A 21,365-nucleotide genomic window follows, 5' to 3' on the forward strand; every position below is an offset into this window, starting at 1 on the left:
CAGAGCCACTTCCTCATCCCCCAAGCCCACAACCTCCCACAGAAGAACCACAAAAGTGCCCCACTTGCGAAAGGATACTTTCCGGGACTGGATCAGACTCTGAATGTGGCTCTCCAGCAGGGATACGACTTCCTCAAATCCTGCCCTGAAATGAGATCCATCCTTCATGAAATCCTCCCCACTCCACCAAGAGTGTCTTTCCGCCGTCCACCTAACCTTTGTAACCTCTTAGTTCATCCCTATGAAATCCTCAAACCACCTTCCCTACTCTCTGACTCCTACCCTTCTAACCACCCCCGGTGTAAAACCTGTCCCATGCACCCTCCCACCACCACCTACTCCAGTCCAGTAACCCGCAAGGTGTACACGATCAAAGGCAGAGCCACATGTGAAAGCACCCATGTGATTTACCAACTGACCTGCCTACAGTGTGAAGATTTCTATGTGGGAATGGACACAGGCAGACAGTGTTTGTTGGTAATGAGGATCACCCTGTGGCTAAACATGCCTTGGTGCACGGCCAGCACATCTTGGCACAGTGTTACACCATCCGGGTTATCTGGATACTTCCCACTAACACCAACCTGTCAGAACTCCGGAGATGGGAACTTGCCCTTCAGTATATCCTCTCTTCTCGTTATCCGCCAGGCCTCAACCTCCGCTAATTTCAAGTTACCGCCGCCCATATCTCACCTGTCTTTCAACAACATCTTTGCCTCTGTACTTCTGCCTCGACTGACATCTCTGCCGAAACTCTTTGCCTTTACAACTGTCTGCTTGTGTCTGTGTATGTGCAGTTGGATATGGGTGTGTGTGCGAGTGTATAGCTGTCCTTTTTTCCCCCTAAGGTAAGTCTTTCTGCTCCCGGGATTGGAATGACTCCTTACCCTCTCCCTTAAAACCCACATCCTCTCGTCTTTCCCTCTCCTTCCCTCTTTCCTGATGAAGCAACCGTTGGTTGCGAAAGCTTGAATTTTGTGTGTATGTTTGTTTGTGTGTCTATCGACCTGCCAGCGCTTTCGTTTGGTAAGTCACATCATCTTTGTTTTTAGATATATCTGTTTTATAATGTAGATTAGAATAACTGTTACTTATCCTTTGCAGTTGATTTTATTTTATTTTGATTGCAAAAGGTGAGTAATAATTAGTTTTAACTGCAAGAAAAACAATATTGGACTATGAGCTGAGGAAGAATGCCTAGTAATTTTGTCAATGTGATTATATATCAGGAAAAAAGGTTAAAATCAAAACATGGATGCTTTTATTGCAGTGAACGAAGATGCGTTACCAGGCACCGTTGTAGTGCAGCTTAGTACAGAGGACAAAGATGCTGATCTATCAACATCTGTGGATTTCTACATTACCAGCGGTGATGCACGATCCCAGTTCCAGATACGCCAGACGGGTGAAGTTTATGTTGCAAAGCCTCTTGACAGAGAGACAGTCAGTAGCTATTTGCTGGATGTTACAGCAACTGATGGAAAGTACATTGCAAAAACGAAAGTCACTGTTGACATATTAGATGCAAATGGTAAATATGTTTCCATAGTTATTGTTAACTCAAAATTAGTGAATGTGCTGTTTACATGGAGAAACAAAATGTGACAGTGAAACTGATCTACATCTACATACACAATCTTCAGACAACTGTGAAGTGCATGCTAGAGGGTACTTAGCATTGTACTGCATATTAGGGTTTCTTCCCATTCCATTCACATATGGAGCACATGAAGAACTGCTTGAATGTGTCTGTGCTTGTGGTAATTAGTTTAATCTTGTCTTTGAGACCCCTATGGGACCAGTACATAAGAGGCTGTTGTGTATTCCTAGATTCATCACTTTATAGTGATTCTTGAAACTTTTCAGTTAGGCTGTCAAGGGATAGTTGATAACTCTATTTCAGATGTCAACCAGTTCAGGCTTTTCAGCACTTCCACGACACTCTTCCATTGATTAAACAAAGTGGGTTCCATTTGTGCTGTCCTTTGTTTCCATTCAGTATCTCCTCTTAGAGTTATTAAATATTTTGTAGGACAGGATTTACCAAACGAAAAGCAAGTGTTTACAGTTCACCTAGTTTTTGGACAGCATTGAGAAAACTATTCAGTTTTTGATGCAGAGCTTTTCTTCTTGCTGCTGGAATTTGTTTTTTTTTCTTTCTTTTTTTTAAAGAAAAAAGAAAAAAAGAAAAAAGAAACTGTGATAGCCAGTCTCAGAGTCAGGCCATTACTTGCTTGCCTCAAATTCATACGTTCCTTTGGAAAATTCTATTTCCTCCATTCCACACTGCAATCATGACTAATAAGTCCATCCAGGTTGAGTGTTACTTGAGCATCTGCAATGTTCCTTCAGTACATTCCATTGCAGCTTTTCCGTGCAGGCTCCATCTGGGCAGTTTGCGACACAGAGGTTGAATGTGTTTGTTCTGCCAGTAACAGTTAACATGGGCAGCTTGCTGAGTGCAGAGTTGTTTCACTGTGCAAGCAGTGCCAATGCTTCAGTGCAGAAGTGGTGACACATATACAGCTCCAGATGTGATAGAATTCTTATAGTCGCACTTTATGCAAATGTGATGTAAAGTACAAAATTGAGGTATAGAAATTTGATTCAGTTTTCTGTTCATTATATGTGGCTGTCATGAAAAGATAATTTTTTTTGGATATTTGTTTGTAAATATTGAAAGTAAGGAAATTGCTTGGCGCCATACTTGTGTCGTACAGTGTGTGTCGAAGTGACTATGGGTAACCTGAGAAAATATCTAGAGCAAAGGAATGCAACAGTAAGCTTATGAATTCACAGACAAAGTGTTACAGTAATGCAAACTATTTTTCTGGTTACAGTGTACGTCCCTGCCTTCAAGGAGACTATTAAGTAACAAGCTTTCAGGTGAACTGCCAGATGCCAGTAACTTGCTGCCACAGTGTTTCTGCACAGAGCCTCCTGGCAGTCTTTAGGCATACACTAGCAAAAATACACTTAGTTCTCTTGCCTAAAACAATGCTAGTGCATGCTTGGTGTCCCCAGTTGTCATTGCATTCACATTGCTACAGCACATGCATGTCTGCTACAGGTTTGTGCACCACTGTGAGCATTGTCCATCTTCAATGACAAAATTAGCAAACTATGCTGGCTGTAAATTAGTGAATTATGCTGGCTGTGTAGTCTTTTATAACAGGACTCCATGTATTATTTAACTGGCAACTGCCATCCCACTTGATAAAGTCCTCAAACAGTCATACTTCCACTGTTTCATTGATAATAGAGTTCCAAAAGTTTGAAGTGTGGAGATTTTTATGGAGGGCGATATATCACTTTAAACTTATGTTTCCTTAATACTTTACCTATATTCACAGAAACATTTCCAATGAATGGCAAGTAGGCTTTCATCCTGAAGACCTTATCCTTTTCTTATGTGCTATTTGTTTGCTTGTAGTGGTCTCTGTATCTGCTGAGATGAATGTCCGTTTTTGAAGAACACAGTTTGAAGGTGTTCTAGTTCCACTTGCAATTTGCTGGGATCTGAAATGGTATGGGTTCAGTGAATCCAAGTCTTCAGAATGCTCATGGTTTGTGCCATATGTTGCCTGTAAATATGAATCTGTACGAGTGTGTTTCGAAATACCAAAAGCCCAAGTGTACCATCATGCTAAGCCTTCTAAAAACAGCAAGCAATCTTCTTCCTTTATGTCTCCTTATTTTATGTTTTAGTTTATGGAGTTTAGAAGTAGAAGGAATTCTTGGAGTTTGTTCAATCCATGAGGCTAAACTACAAAGGTTTTATCACAATATCACCCAAATACTGTTGGTCTTTAAACTACTGAGTTGAGTGCCTGTCCTCAAAATCTTCAATAAAAATGTTGGCCACCAGAGAAAACAAAGGCCTCCCCATGGGCTGTTGGACCTGCAACACTGACAACTCAGAGCCAAGTGTTAATGAGAAATAGTATAGTAATAATTTCACAATATTGGTTTTCATTAGGAACTTACAGGATCTCAGCTAATGTGTTACATGTAATGAATCAGATGTCAATTCTAAATTTAATGTTTCTTTACATACATTTTTCTCACCTTCAAGAGATATTTGTCAATGAAAAGTATAAAATGTGGTTTCAATAGAGCATCTAAGAAACCATAGACTACAGTAGGAACTAAAATATCATGAAGCACAGAAGAAAATAATAAGACAGGAATAGTTCCCAAAGTTAATAATCCTAAAAGCAAAATTAAAATAATATGAAGGCTAGTGCAGCTATTTATAAAGAGCATAATTAACACTCTTAAAAGCAGAAATGCATACAAAATTTGAAAGGCTAGTTCTCATCAGGTAGGTGTGCTACTCATTCATAAATATCAGATGTACCTCCTAAGAGATATCAGGTGGCATTTTGCAATGTTTTGGGAAATAAAACTTATTTTGTCATTACAGTGTGTAAGTGGAGTCTGCCTAAACGAAAGATGCTGTTGGGATGTTTTATGCAATACCTAGTGTCACTAGAAAAGATATTATTATAATTATATGGACAAAGTGCTGTCTAAATTGTAATTTTATGTGTTTGACTAATAGAGCACATTTTTTTTCATCTGGTGCTATATCTAGTTTAAGGATATTTATTGATAGTGATAGAAAAATGTTAAGAATCTACATCTAGAGTTACATGATTAGTCTGGAATCACATGTAGGTGTTTGACAGAAGATACAGAAATTCACTTTCAGACGGTTTCTTTACTTTTCCACTCTCAGACAGTGTGTGGGAAAAAACGACACCTAAATCTACCAGTATGAGCTTTGATTTTTGTTATTTTGTCACAATGGTAATTTCTTCCTTTGTTGGTAGCATTCAGCAAAATGCCATTCATAGGAGAAAGCTGGTGATTGTAATTTTGAAGAAGGTCTCTCTGGAATGAAAAACACATTTGTTTTAATAATTAACATCCCAACTCACTTAGCACATCCATGACACTCTCTCACCTATTTCATGATACAAGTCTTTGCTATCCTCTGTCAATCTTATTTTGTAAGGATCCCATACATACAGCAGTATTCAAGAAGAGGATAGATGTATGCTTCACTCTTTTACAACAGCAGAAGTGATTCAGTGAGGTAAATGTTTTGTGTAAGTGAAACTACATGGGTCACTCCAAAAGAAATGCACACTATTTTTGTAAAAATATAGTTTTCATTCTGAATGTGTGAAAGTTTTACAGTGTGTAGATACATCCTTCCCTCTCGTTTTCAAACTTAGCTCAACCTGTTCCCATGAGTGGCGCCATCACAGCATGTCTTCAAGATGGTTGCTACACTTGACATTCATCAGAAGCAACGTGCTGTCATAGAATTCCTGTGCTGTGAAAACGAGACAGTGGGAAACCTCCACAAGAGGTTGAAAAAGGTGTATGGAGATGCTGCTGTCGATTGCAGTACAGCTAGTCGGTGGGCAAGCAGGTTACGTGATGAAAGCGGCCATGACAATATTGAAGATTGTCCTCGCAGCAGCAGGCCTCGTACTGCACACACTCCAGACAATGTGCAGAGAGTTAACGAATTGGTGACTGCTGACAGACTCACCACAGTGAACGAGTTGTCACGCTGCACTGGGATAGGGGAAGGAAGTGTTTGCAGAATACTGAAAGTGTTGGCATTAAAAAAGGTTTGTGCCAGGTGGGTTCCCAGGATGTTGACAGTGGCTCACAAAGAAACAAGAAAAACTGTATGCAGCGAACTTTTGGAACAGTACGAGAATGGTGGAGATGAATTTCTTGGAAGAATTGCGACAGGTGATGAAACATGGTTCCACCATTTTTCACCAGAGATGAAGAGGCAATCAATGGAGTGGCATCATGCAAATTCACCCAAGAAAAAAAAATTCAAAACTACACTTTCTGCTGGAAAAATTATGGCTACGGTGTTTTTTGATTCCAAAGGACCCTTGCTTGTGGACATCATGCCAAGTGGAACCACCATAAATTCTGATGCATATGTGACGACATTGAAGAAACTTCAAGCTCGACTGAGTTGTGTTCGACCACATCGGCAAAAATCAGGATGTTTTGCTGTTGCACAACAATGCACAGCCACATGTCAGTCAAAAAACCATGAAAGCGATCACAAAATTTGGATGGACAACACTGAAACACCCGCCTTACAGTCCTGACCTGGCTCCATGTGGCCATCATCTCTCTGGGAAACTGAAAGACGCTCTTCGTGGAACAAAGTTTGAAGATGATGACTCCCTTGTGCACGCTGCCAAACAGTGGCTCCAACAGGTTGGTCCAGAATTTTATCGTGCGTGTATATAGTTGCTGGTTCCAAGATGGCATAAGGCAGTTGAGTGGGATGGAAATTATGTGGAGAAATGAAAATGTTGTTCCTAAAGGCTGTATCTACACACTGTAAAACTTTCAAACATGTGGAATAAAGGATGCATTTTTTAAAAAATAGTGTGCATTTCTTTTGGAGTGACCCTCGTAAAACTGAAATAGTCTTACTCAAGAATGATGCTTCTGTAATTATGGTTCTTACTGTAAAATGCATATCAGTGAAATGAAACAGCATTCAACAAATGGTAATAAATTGGTGCTGCACATAGTATTACTTGAAACGTAAGGTTAACAGTGACTGGAAACCATGAATAGCACCCCAAACTTATCCAACTTCCACTTATTACTCTGTTTGCAGCAGCTCCCAGAAGAGTTTCCAAATCACAATTAATCATTATAGTGCAGAAGCGCTGCAGCAAATATGTATGAAAACACTGAGTGGTGAATCACAGTTTGGGAGGTCTTGATGCTCAGTTCCTATTTGAGTTAGGAACTTGGGGTAAAGAGTTTTTGGCTTAGCTCGGACCAGTGGCCATTTGTATTGCCATTCAAACATTGGTCTTACTGTATCTATGTTACAGTATATTAAGCAAGGTGTGAATGGCAAACCAGAGATTTTGTGCAGAAATTGACCACTCAATTATGTCCCATAAATGTTCGATGAGTGGCCAGATTATTTACTTGAATTTTCCAGAATGCTTTTCAAGCCAATCACAAACAATTGTGGCCTTGGGACATGGCAAATTGTCATCCAGAAGAATTTCATCATTGTTGGAACATAAGGTTTATGAATGACTGCAAATGGTTTCCATTTAGCCAAACATAATCACTTCCAGTCAAAGATGGTTCAGTTGGACCAGAGGACCCAGAATGTTCCATGCAAATGCAGCCCACGCCATTAAGGAGTGATGACCAGCTTGCATAGTACCTTGTTGACAAACTTGGATCCATAGATTGATGGAGTCTGCACCATACTTGAAACCCATGACCAGCTCATGGTTTTCCTGTCATCTAGGACCTAACTTATATGGTCACAAGCCCAGAAGAGGTGCTGCAGGTGATGTCATGCCATTAGCAAAGGCATTTATGTCGATCATCCACTGCCATAACCCATTAACACCAAATTTTGCCACACTGTCCTAGAAGATATGTTCGTTGTACGTCCCATATTGATTTCTGCAGTTATTTCACACAATGTTGCTTGTCTGTTAGCACAGACAACTCTACAAGTGCTGCTACTCTCCATTGTTAAGTGATGGGCATCAGCCATAGCTCTGTCCATAGTGAGAGATAATTCCTGAAATTTGCTATTCTCAACACATTTGAAATTTGCTATTCTCAGCACATTCAAAATTTGCTATTCTCAGCACACTCCTGACACTGTGTATCTCAGAATTTTTAATTCTCTAATGATTTCCAAAATGGAATGTCCCATGTGTGTAGCTACACTACCTTTCTGGTTCAGAGTCTGTTAATTCCTGTTGTGTGGTCATAATGACATTGGAAACCTTGCCACATGAATCACGCACTAAAAATGACAGCTTTGGCAATAAACTGCCCCTTTTATACCATATGTGTGTGATACTGCCACCAATTGTATGTGTGCATATCACTGTCCTTTGACTTTTGTCTCCTCAGTGTAATTGTGAATTATGCTGTAAGTATATGTCGTCATTATTGAGATTTCAAACAACGGAAAATCCAGGATTGAGATTTCTGTTACACAAAGTGGAAGACTGCTTATCAACCATCAAAACAGGAACAACTGGAAAAAGACAGGCAGACAGACACACACACACACACACACACACACACACACACACACAAATTGCTATAACTTCTTTGCAAAGAATGGAGGGATAGGAAATATAAAGAAAAATCAGATTTTCATTTTAAAAAGCCACTCCAAATTTTTAGTATAGACACAAAAAACAAGAGGGCAATAGATGTATTAAATACTTTTTTTGGAAAAAAGCACACAAGACAGTGAGAGTGCTTCGATTATTCCTTTTTCAGAGTCTGGTAAATAGACATTTATTTTCTGTGTGAAACAGTTGTTTTTCATTTGAAATTTGGCACAGTTATTTACAATATGTACATTATAAACATAACTTTTCAGATAATCCTCCTTACTGCTTGCGGTACCGATACCATGAGATTCTTTCTGAAGGTGTGCATCCAGGTAGTTATGTTCTTACAGTGCTAGCCACTGACATAGATGAAGAACCAAATGCAAATCTGCGATATTATCTGACTGGAGATGGTTCAGACAAGTTTTCACTTGACAAAGCAGGAGGTAAATATCAAATGTGTAACTGTTCGTTTGACAAATTGATACTGTATATTGATCTATGTAGATGTCAGAAATCCAAGCAGTTTGTTCTTCCATAAATTATTTTAAAAATTAAAGTTTTCAATGAAAGGACTAAGTTCTTTTATGTGCTGGCACCAGCCAAATTGTTGTTTCATTTATTTCATTCACATATCACATTCTCACACTTCATATTTTTAACAAAAACTGATATTATTTTAACATTCCAGTTTTCCATTTTCAAAATTTTTCCTATATTAAAGTGCTTTCTTAAAAATTGTGTTACTAGGTAAACAGAAAATTTGGTATATAATAAAATCTTTTTTCTGTTTTTGAAAACTTATTTTTCCATTATTCAACTTTATTTAAATATCAGAGTTTAATGATTTTCACTACTCTTGTCTCTACAGGTCACCTCAAAACTGCCCAACCCTTAGATCGTGAGGAGCAATCAAAATTTCAATTAACTGCACATGTACAAGATCGGGACCATCCTGACTGGCAGTGTTCTTCTCAGCTGGAAATAATTATATCTGATCTCAATGACAATCCTCCAGAATTCTCCATGGAATCTTACAGTGCAACTCTACCTGAAGATGTTGAGGTTGGCTCCCTTGTAACAAAAGTACATGCAACAGACAGGGACATAGGTAAGCAGATATATTAGGTCACTGATGCTAGCATCATATTTGTTTAATATTTGGTACAAACTGTGTGGGTAACACCTGACTATTTAATCATTTCAGGTATAAATCGGAAAATAAGGTACTCATTTGTAGATTCAGCAGATGGTCATTTCAAAATTGCCTCTGATAGTGGAATTGTGACCTTAGCAAAACCTCTAGATCGTGAAACTAGGGCAATGTACAACTTGTCTGTAAGAGCCACTGACCAAGGAACACCGCAACTCTCAAAAGTGGCTCTTCTCAATGTTCATGTACTTGATATTAATGATAATCCTCCTGAATTTGCATCCAAGTATTATTATGCTGTTGTTCCTGAAATTGATGCAGTTGGAACTGAAATAGTAAGAGTTTTAGCAACATCAAAAGACACAGGAGTTAATGCAGAGATAACTTACTCTATTGTTGGTGGAAATGAACATAAGAAATTTGAAATACATCCAAAAACAGGCATGTAAACATTTATTACAATTTTTTTCAGTTATTTCATTTTATTTCTTGTTGTAAGTATTGCAGATTTTTTAAAAGTAATACTGTCCATGACTCTAAATTTTAGGAGTTATAACTATAGCTGAGCAGCTTGATTATGAGAGAGCCAAAGATTATTTCTTGACTATTCAAGCTATCGATGGAGGTATACCACCATTAAGCAACCATGCAACTGTTAACATCTCAGTCTTAGACAGCAATGACAATGCTCCAATCTTCAGTCAAGCATCTTTCAGTGCAAGAATCAGAGAGGATGCTCAGATTGGTGACAAAATTTTGCAGGTAAATTTAAATAGTCATGTTACACATTTCCACTCATCTTTACAATTTTGTGACTTTTATAAGATGTAGGTTCAGCCTCTAGACTATTTAACAAATGTTTGTCACTTAGAATGTTATGCTAAGTATATTATGCCATTAACAACATTTAAATAAAGATAATTGATGTATCCAACAGAAATGTATCTGAAACACAGTTTCTTTAGCTTTGATATCTACCACTGTTGAAAAAGTGCTGTTTATACATCTTCAGCAGTTGTCCAAAATGTTACTTAATGTATCAGTCACAGCCAGATGCACACGTGTAACCAAATAATCAGTCTCAGAGTAGAGCCTAACAAAGACTGCAACATGAAACAATATCTGACACATGAAATACAGGTTCGGCAGGATACTTGGCTACCGTACATTAAATGTGCTGATGAGTGCTGTTGTGACAGTGTTCTCATAAATAGTGAGTCTGTTCAGCAAGAGCAATGAGCTGTCTTGATTAAAAAGAAATCTACTGTTGGGATCCCATTTTGCACAGTTGTTTCATCTTTTTTGCTGGTGGACTTGAGTGTCAGAAGTAGGGCTTGAATAAGAACTGGTAGTTAAGCAGTATGCATCCATATTTAAATCCCTGAAAAGTAACTTAGATTATTATAAGAGGGGGTATGATTTCCTCATAAAGCTGTGCCTTCGGTGGCAGGTGGCAGGACTAGCACCAGTGATATTAACTCTCAGTGTATATTGTTGTGAGCCAATGACGAAACATGCGAGGTATCAGTTTATGAATCTAATGTTAGCCACTTATGTAAACAAATCTGCTCCCTTTACCAGATGTAGGCAGATATTAGGCACTTCAGGTACTCAGAAACTATGGTGTGGCTACCAGCTTTCAAATAATTAATTATTATTGTGATCATCTCCATTATTATCATCAGTGACAACTCCTTGTATGGGAATAATGATTAATACGATTCTGAAGAATACATGTTACAAACTGTCAACTTTTTCTTTCAGGTGACAGCAAGCGATCTTGACAGTGGTGATAATGGGAAGATATCATATTTCATTGAGAGAGGTGATCGACATAGACAGTTCTTCATTGATGAAAAGACAGGGTACATCTCTGTAGCAGCACCTCTTGATCGAGAAATGGTAATAAGAAAGCTAATTTCCCAAATATGGATGTATTACATATAGTAGTATAGAATTTACCATATTACCTTTCTGCTTATAATAATAACTTTTTATTATATACTTTGCTCACTGCTTGCAGATTTCTAGCTACGTTCTGGAAGTTAATGCAAAAGACAATGGCCTTCCTGTGATGACTAGTTATGTAATGGTGAATGTTGAAATATCTGATGCCAATGATAATCCACCAGTATTTTCCCAGCCTAATTACACAGCTGTTGTGCAGGTACAACATTCTGTTTGCTACAGCTGGTACTTGCAGCAAGACTATCTTTAGTATTGTTTATGTGATTTCTTATTTCTACACATTTCAGGAGGATAAACCATTACAATATGCTGTTATTAAATTTTTGGTCACTGATGCTGATGCTGCTCCAAATGCTGCACCATACACGTATGATATACGTTCTGGAAATGAGGGCAATATGTTTGTGTTAGAGCAAGATGGTGTCCTTCGCACTGCTGGTCGTTTCAATCATAAAGTGAAAGACAACTACCTCCTTCATGTACGTGTGTTTGATAATGGAACACCACCTCTTTTCTCAGATACATGGGTTACAATTAAGGTAAGTGCATCATTCATACTTCCAATTTCTGAGGTTTTTGTTGATGACTGTACCAATATAATATAATTTTCTACAATTGCAGGTTATAGAAGAATCTCAGTACCCTCCATCAATCACACCTCTTGAGGTTTTCATCAACTCCTTTATGGATGAGTTTCCAGGAGGTACAATAGGCCAAATTCATGCCTCAGACCAGGACCAATATGATACCTTATCCTTCAACCTTGTGAAAACGACTTCGAACTCTGGTGTACAGAACCCAACATCACAGCTCTTTGAAATAGAACATAACAATGGGACACTCGTGGCTCTACCTGGTCTAGATGTTGGTGATTACCACATTAATGTATCTGTTACAGATGGAAAGTTTACATCATATGCTACTGTCAGAGTATCTGTCGACCTTGTGTCAGAAGAAATGTTATCAAATGCAGTAATTGTAAGATTCCGTAATGTTAGCCCTTTGGAGTTTGTTTTGAGTCATCGGAGAGGTTTTGTTCGTGCAGTGAGGAATGCACTGAGTGCAAGACTTAAGGATGTTGTAATTATCAGTGTGCAACCATCTGATGAAACTGCATCTAAGAGAAGACGTATAACTCGTCACACTAACCCAAGTTCTGATCTGGACGTGCTGTTTGCTGTTCGCAAATCACAACCAATGAGTCCTGTTACAGGCTTTCATTCATCAAACGCTATTCGCAAAGCAATAACTGATCACCTTGAGGAACTAGAATCTTCAGCAAATCTTGTTGTGGAAGAAATAGTACGAGACAAATGTGTTGCAAACTTTTGCACGTATGGAGAGTGTGAAGATCAAATTATATTGGATGCATCCAATCTTACACCCATCTCAACAGATGTTACTAGTTTTGTCTCCCCTCATCATCAGCATAAAGTTCACTGTAATTGCAAAGAAGGATATTCAGGTAAATATGACTTCATATTTTCAATACTAGACTACACTTTAAACTTTGTTTTCATTTCCAGTATACCAATGTTTCATTTACTATTCAGGTTATGAGAGAATTATAAAAAAGCAGTTATTCTGTGTATTTTATATTTAAATTATTTAACTAAATGTTAACATAATTAACAAAAGGGTAATGTTGCAAGTATATTTCGCTCATAAATACGAAACACTGCCTACAAAATAAGCAATTTCTCTGTACAAATGGCATTGATGTCCCATGTAGCCAGTCAGTAGTGTTACTTTTGAATGTATCACAAGTTCATTTATTTGATATTTAGAGTAACATCAATTGTGTTACAGACAAGCAAGTGTTAATTTCTTTAAAATAATATTATAGTCTCCAAAACTGAAATTTCTAATTGCCGTAACAGAAAAACACAAAATCAATCAGTGGATTGCATTTTGTACAAAGCTTTTTGCAGATATTCAAGAAGGGATGATTTGATTCATAACTCTGTACTGATAGACATAAAAAGTAATTTAGGTAAACAAATAATCTGGCTACAGAATTACTTAAAAGACTGTTCGTGCTGTGATGATGCTCTCACATTATTTCCAGTCACAAATTTTGAGCTAGAGACATGATTAAATAGGTATCTGTAAAAAGCATTTCTGGTATTTCTTTTACCATTTTAATTAAATCTTGCTTTTTACATGTAATCATTATTTTGCACTTCAATCTTCACACTTAATTTATAATAATCTGTTGTAAAATTTTGGGTAAAATACAAAGTATGGAAAGAAAACTAATCAGAAATCAATGTTGATGAGGTTGTATTGGTTTCTGGAACAGGGACATAGGACCTAGGTCAAAGGGTTTAGTACATCATCTGCCAAAGTGATACCAAATTAGGAAAATTTGCACCAGGCTATGAACTTCATGGCTTTCTTCTTCCTCTTTTTTATGTGGACCAGAAGAAAAATGTGAGATTAAGGATGTGTGTTGTAGGGGCATACCCTATCTTCTCAGAAAGAGTTATATGAATGGGAGAGGGATCCAGTTGGCATGGGTTATGAAGCAGCCATTGAAGTCATCATTAGCAACATATTCTACCATTGGATTACTGTATAGAAGACAGATTCTAGTGTGGAAGTATTGAGAGCTATCAAATTGTAGTTACTGTTGGTTAATGATTGGTTTAAAATGACTCCCAGTCTATATAGATCCCTCAGACAGATGGGAACCAACATACTGGGGTGAAGACGACTAGTGTAATGGATAAGAGAGAAAGTGGTGAGGCTGTGGAGGACTGTTTCTTGGTCCTTGGTGCACATTGTGCAGATACCTTCAGTAAATCTGAATCAGATGACTATTTTAAAATGTTATGTTCTTAGGCAGGATTGATCCAAGTGTCGTATCCTCATGAGCATGCCATGTATGTGGCCACGGGAAGTGCTGTGGATCGGTTTGTGTGTTTTCCCTCCAAACACATTTGTGGGTGAGGATATAATTTTTCACACAAGTAAGAAAAGAAATTCTGGGGTTAGTGTGGCAGGACATTGGGATAGGTAGTGTTTGATAGCAGCAAGGTGCTCGACTCAGGGATGTTGGTGGATGATGTGTTGTCAGCAGGTGTAGGCAGAAAACCTGGTGTTAAAGAGGTTGTAACTATAGAGAGGAGATGGAATGTTGAAAGATAGCCTGTTAGAAGCGGGTTGGTATAATTGTTTGATGGATACAGACATCCTTTCAGAGACAGAATAATAACTTGCTACAGTGACACATCTAGGATGGTTAGATGTGTGAATTTTGGGAAGCATGAGTTGGGTACATAGGCAGTGAGGAAAAAGTGGATTCCAATTATAGGTTCTGGGATTGTTAGACCCATTGCAGAGCATCAGAAAGATGCTGAAAAACCTGACCTGACACTCATGAAGATTGATGCTAATATCACACAAAAGCCTACTTGCAAAATTTCAGGAACCAATATTACATGAGGAATCTAGGGATTTGTGTAGTCCCCCAAGTATCACTCCCATAGTGACCATGAAGACAAAATTAGATTAATTACAGTGTGTGCATTGACATTTACCCAATCATGCACTCCTTACATGATTGGAACAGGAAGGAGTCCTAACACGTTACTCTGCCGTGCACATCATAGTGGTTTGCAGAGTATAAATGTATATGTAGAGTTAGATAATTATTTGTATGTATGCAGGCAATGTGTGAAGCCTTCAATGACTACTGTAGTGGAATGTTGTCGAATGATCTTTCACAAAACCCAAAGAAATTCTGGTCGTATGTAAAGGCTGTGAGTGGCACCAAAGTTAGTGTCCAGTCCCTAGAGAATTGAGACAGGAACTGAAATTTAGGATAGCAAAGCATAATTTAAAACGCTTATTATGTCTTCAAATGTTTCTGTACAGAGGAAAACCCAAGAGAGTTGCCCCAATGTAATCCTCAAGATGAGTGAAATAAGTATTAGTGTGAATGGTGTTGAGAAACAGCTGAAATCATTAAAACTGAATAAAGTGCCAGGCCCAGAAGGAATCACTATCAGATTCAGTACTGAATTTGCAGCTGAGTTAGCCCCCCTTCTAACTATAATCTATCCTAGATCCCTCAAACAAAAAACTGTGCCCAGTAGTTGGAAGAAAACCCTTCTGCAACAAGGGTAGTAGAAGTGATCCACAAAACTACCATCCGATATCCTTTACATTGATTTGTTATGGAATCTCAGAACATATTCTGAGCTCAAACATAATGTCGTATCTTGAACATAATGACCTTCTCCATGCCATGCAGCAGCATGGATTCTGAAAATACTGATCCAGGGTGTATACGAACCGGGAGAAACCCGGGAATTTTTTCATCCGGGAGAAAACCGGGAAAAACCCGGGAATTTTACGGAATTCCGGGAATTTTTCATTGTTTTAGCTTTCAGTTATTTTTTTTAATTTTGGCTGCAGAATTGATTCTCTAGCAAAGAATGTTATTGTATCCTGCTGCTGGAGAATGATACTGCAGCAATAAAATATAAACGAGAGGGCAAAAAAATAAAACTTTTGTGACAAAGGAAATGTGCAATTTACAACAACAAAAAACTGTGCACGCACAAGCGTTTGCAAATAGCAATAATATGTCAAAAGCCGTAGGGCGCAGACTGTAATTCTTCATAACAATAAACTGCATGCTATGAGCATGACGTCACAACTGTTCACATTAGGTTCGTTTGACCAACTGCCAGCGGTCTGTTGCGCATGCGCATTTGACTCGCGTATAAGCTGTAGCTTCTCCCGCTACTTGAAGTTTGGCTGTTAGCTGTATTGGTAGCAGCAGCAAGCAGCCAGATGCAAACGAGAAAAATTTTTCTCGCGTGCCCTAGCTGCCAGATTCACGCTTGCACGGAGTTGTAGTGGGGATGGGGTAAACCTCCACGTGATACGTGTTTATGTTAAGTGATTTCACTGCTTCTCTCCGTGTACAGCTCCCAAGTCAAATGAAAACAAAACGGTTTTCTGTGGGCAGGAGCTATCAAGTGAATTAAAATACATTCACATAATTACGGAGGGCAGAAATATATTATTAATTTCAGTTTTCTGATTTTATTTTATTTCCAAGTTAGTAGCAGTCAAGCATTAATTGCCTTGCAGAACAGTGAAGTTATTTTTGCAAGTTTGCTAAAGCAATTTAGCTTTATTAATCTTTCCGCTGAGGCAATCATTTTATTTGAAACGAATTGTTTCATTCTACAGTATTGGCTAGTTCCAACTTTTCGCTGAATTTCAAGTGCACGTTATCATCTTCTGCCATATATGGCATTATGCCATAATAAAGAACCAAAAATGAGATCGTAGAGTACTGGTACTCCAAGAAAATTTACATCCCAAAAACCACACTGAAAAGCTTAATATCAGATGGGACCTACTTCATTGTGAATCTGGAAAAAGCCAATTGACACTTCAAGCCGAATTATGCATTTTGGTTTGGTTTACGAAATTCCGATGCTCTTTGGAGCACCCTCTGATGCCCTGTTTCTTTTATGGTGTAATGTAAGCTCTTTTAGTGCTTTATACAAACGAACATACGGGCTTCCTACACCACTGCAGTTGCACACGCACAATAATGCCTGTTTTCTGGCGCTCTCTGGAAACGTAAATCGAACCTATTTCTAACAGTCTTCGGTTAGTATTGTGAACGGTGGTTAGAAAAGCGTTACTTTCAAAGTAAATTTCTTTTTACGCAAGATGAATTATGTTACGTGTGAGAAAGTGGGATGGATATCTAAATCACAGAGCGTTCAAAACTGAACAGTTTGAGGACCAGCCATTTACAAGAATTTCGAGACGAGACATTTGTGTCATAATTTTAAATTTACTGGCACATTTGTGTGATGTATCTTAAAATATAACACATGCAAAAAAGATCAATATTACATGTGAAAGCTTAGCTTCTGTTGTAGTGTGTTAATCTTAGAGACTAATATTATATGTGAAAGCTTAGCTTTTCTTGTAGATATACGGTACTGTGTACATTAATGTAAACCGTTAACTTTTCCTCTTGCGTGTTCGCGCTATATAACCAGTGATCTTGCTATTGGCTGACTATAACACGTGTCCTATGCTTTGAATAGCTGCTGCCATCGGCTGATGAGATCTCGTGGATTGAGATATGACTCGCTTACAAAAGGACATCGCAACCTCGGTTTCAACGCTCCAGAAACTAACACGCTGTGTTTGGTGTAATTCGAATTTATACTTTCGTAATACGAAAATATGGAACGTATATGTTGCTGCAAATCTTTCCAACACTTCTCTCATTTTTTTAAAATTAAAAGTCTCTCCAAAACTTCTCTGCACCTCTTTTCTTTTTTTTTTTTCCGGGAAGTTCTACGCGATTGTATAAAACATTAACCATTCAAAGAATTGATAAGTTTTACAGTTCCGTGGGAAAATCTACGGAAAACCTACGGTCACTTAGCACAGAAAAAGTGTATTTTTGCCCGGGAAAAAGCGTATTTTTTAATCGGGATATCCGGGAGAAATCCGGGAATTTTTTTTCCTTGTCCCCGTATACACCCTGTGATCATTTGAAACCCAAACATCAATCATTTGAAAACCAATTCACACTTTTGTCACATGACGGACTGAAAGATTTGGATCCAGGTAGTCAGGTAGATGCAGTATTTCTTGATTTTGGAAAAGCATTTGACTTTGTACCACACCAATGCTAATTGCCAAAAGTTTGATCAATGGGGTATCAAGCGAAATTTTTAACGTGACTGAGAACTTTTTGGTTTGGATGATGCAGCATGTTATCCTAGGTGGAGAGTCATCGTCAGATGTAGAAGTAACTTCACGTTTGCCACAGGGAACTGTTGGAACCCTTGCTATTCATGTTGTGTATTAATCACCTTGTGGACAATATTAATACTGGAATTTCCTGGCAGATTAAATCTGTGTGCCGGACCCAGACTCGAACTCGGGACCTTTGCCTTTCATGTGCAAGTGCTCTACTGTCTGAGCCACCCAAGCACAACTCACAACCCGTCCTCAAAGCTTTAATTCTGCTACTACCTCGTCTTCTACCTTCTAAACTTCATAGAAGCTGACCTACAGACATTACAGAACTATCACTCCTGGAAGAAAGGATATTGTGGAGACATGAGACGCCACAGCCTGGGGTATGTTTCCAGAATGAAAATGGAATATTAATAGTGTGGACAATATTAATAGTAACCTCAGACGTATTCAGATCTTAATAAGATTTAAAAGTGGTGCAAAGATTCACAACTTGCGTCAAATGTTCAGAAATGTAAAACTGTGCACATCACAAAATAAAATGTAGTACTCTATGGCTATAAAAATCAGTGAGTCACAGTTGGAATTGGCCAACTCATACAAATACCTGAGTAAGACTTTGTAGTGATATGAAATGGAATGGTCGCATAGGCTCAGTCATGGGTAAAGCACGATCTAGACTTTGGTTTATGGTAGAATACTGGGGAAGAGCAATCAGTGTACAAAGGAGATTGCTCATAAATCACTTGCGCGTCAGGTTCTAGAAAACTGGTCAAGTGTGTGGGACTCGTACCAAATAGGACTAACAGGGTGACAGCATGAATGGTCACAGGTTTGTTTGATCCATGGGAGACTGTCGCAGAGATAGTGAAAGAACTGAATTGGATGACTGTTGAAGATAGACGTAAATTATCCTGAGGAAATCTACTAACAACATTTCAAGAACCAGCTTTAAATGGTGACTTTAGGAATAAACTACTACCCCTATGTATCTCTCACATAAGGATTGTGAGGAGAAGATTAGAATAATTACAGCATGCACAGAGGCATTCAAACAATCATTCTTCCTGCACTCCAAATGTGAATGCAACAGGAAGAAACCCTAATAACTGATAAAATGGGAGGTACCCACTTCCAAATCAGTTTGCAGAGTACAGATGTCGATACAGGTGTAGATATAGGCATTGGGATTAATCCTTAACTACTCTAGTGAAATGCTCGTATGCTAATACTCTAGTGGGATCTCAGAGTACCACAATAAGTCAAACAAAACTATAATTTAAAGAAATTTTATTCTGAGTTGCACTTTTATCACTGAATATTATAAACATTTTGACACATTTGAGATATGATTACAAAGAATTTTGGCACACTGAAAATCTGTGATCAGGACAGACAAGTTTTGAGCATTTTTCACACACTATTTTGGTTTTCTTGTCCACATTTCTTGCACACGTGTAGCATCTTGCTTTCATCATGGGTTCTGGCTCTGAAGATATTTGAGGCAATAGGGGTACCACCAAGTTTAACAACAATGTCTCTCAGTTCACAAGAAAGGGGTAGGACATCTTGACGTTGTGTATGGAGTTTTATTAAATCCATTCCAAGCCTCTATAGCAATTCTCTTCTTTTTAAATTATCAGTTTGATCAAGTTGTTTGGTGCACTGAAGTAAAACAGCTGCATTGACTCCTACTATGTTTAAAATGACATAAAATACAGACATTGGCCATCTGCGTGTTTGCTGTGATACCGAATAGTTGGCACACATTTGGTTCAGTGTGTCCACCCCTCTTTTTGTGGCATTGTAATCAATAATCATTTCAGGTTTTCTCTTTTGAGTACTAATTTTCTTATCATGGAGCATAGATGAAAGCAACACAACAGCTCGACCTTTCCAAGGAACAGAAGAAGGAATTGTCTTTCCTTCATTATGCCCAAATAATGCAGAATCTACTGAGCACTTTCTGTTTGGTTTGAATTCTTCTGCGATCTCCAGTTTATTTAGCTTTAGAGTGCCTAAGACAGTCAACTTTTTGATTTCCAGTTGATCACAGAGTTCAAGTGACATGAACCAACTGTCTGCTGTCACATTTATATTGCTTCCCTCAATTGGTGTTATTAATTTCAAACATCCTTTGTTGGAATTGATAATTGCATAAATTAGAATGTTCGTGAATCATAAAGGCACATAACTTTGAGGCCATATTTAGCTGGCTTCTCAGGCATATACATGTGAAATTTGCACCTCCCATGAAAGGGTACTAACATTTCATCGATTGTCACATTCGCTCCTGGAGTATAATACTTTCAACATTTGTCTATAAAGAGTTCCCAGATATCTCTAATAGCTGTAAGTCTGTCATCAGCCTTCCTAGCATCTCTTGTAGTAGCACAATCTAAATGCAAACAAGACAAAATGAATAAAAATCTATGTACGCTCATAGTGGCTTGAAACACTTCACGACCAGTTCATTAGCAAAATGTCCACCAACATTTTCATGATTAGATTTCATTACTCCAGATAAATAAAGCAGACCTAGAAATGCTCTCAGTTCTGTTATATCTAGCAGCTTTAATGAATGCTGGTTGAGGAGCTCTGTATTTGTTTGACATGTCATATATCTTGATTCCAGAATGAGATTTTCACTCTGCAGCGGAGTGTTCGCTGATATGAAACTTCCTGGCAGATTAAAACTGTCTGCCCGACCGAGACTCGAACTCAGGACCTTTGCCTTTCGCGGGCAAGTGCTCTACCATCTGAGCTACCGAAGCACGACTCACGCCCGGTACTCACAGCTTTACTTCTGCCAGTACCTCGTCTCCTACCTTCCAAACTTTACAGAAGCTCTCCTGCGAAACTTGCAGAACTAGCACTCCTGAAAGAAAGGATATTGCGGAGACATGGCTTAGCCACAGCCTGGGGGATGTTTGCAGAATGAGATTTTCACTCTGCAGCAGAGTGTGCACTGATATGAAACTTCCTGGCAGATTAAAACTGTGTGCCCGACCGAGACTCGAACTCGGGACCTTTGCCTTTCGCGGGCAAGTGCTCTACCATCTGAGCTACCGAAGCACGACTCACGCTCGGCACTCACAGCTTTACTTCTGCCAGTACCTCATCCCCTACCTTCCAAACTTTACAGAAACTCTCCTGCGAACCTTGCAGAACTAGCACTCCTGAAAGAAAGGATATTGCGGAGACATGGCTTAGCCACAGCCTGGGGGATGTTTCCAGAATGAGATTTTCACTCTGCAGCGGAGTGTGCGCTGATATGAAACTTCCTGGCAGATTAAAACTGTGTGCCCGACTGAGACTCAAAC

The 21,365-nt window shown here is 38.6% G+C and overlaps 1 protein-coding gene across 1 annotated transcript in view; it reads left to right on the forward strand.

Moving 5' to 3' along the window:
• LOC126095266 (fat-like cadherin-related tumor suppressor homolog) overlaps positions 1-21,365 on the forward strand; it is an 892,347-nt gene that overhangs the window by 842,233 nt on the left and 28,749 nt on the right. The window contains exons 30-38 of the mRNA XM_049910026.1: positions 1,271-1,531; positions 8,438-8,614; positions 9,040-9,279; positions 9,376-9,762; positions 9,869-10,083; positions 11,086-11,223; positions 11,345-11,488; positions 11,577-11,828; positions 11,911-12,754. Coding sequence (XP_049765983.1) covers positions 1,271-1,531; positions 8,438-8,614; positions 9,040-9,279; positions 9,376-9,762; positions 9,869-10,083; positions 11,086-11,223; positions 11,345-11,488; positions 11,577-11,828; positions 11,911-12,754 — 2,658 coding nt within the window. The remainder of the gene's footprint in view (positions 1-1,270; positions 1,532-8,437; positions 8,615-9,039; positions 9,280-9,375; positions 9,763-9,868; positions 10,084-11,085; positions 11,224-11,344; positions 11,489-11,576; positions 11,829-11,910; positions 12,755-21,365) is intronic.

This window comes from Schistocerca cancellata, chromosome 8 (genome assembly GCF_023864275.1).
Source record: "Schistocerca cancellata isolate TAMUIC-IGC-003103 chromosome 8, iqSchCanc2.1, whole genome shotgun sequence".
NCBI classification, from domain to species: domain Eukaryota; kingdom Metazoa; phylum Arthropoda; class Insecta; order Orthoptera; family Acrididae; genus Schistocerca; species Schistocerca cancellata.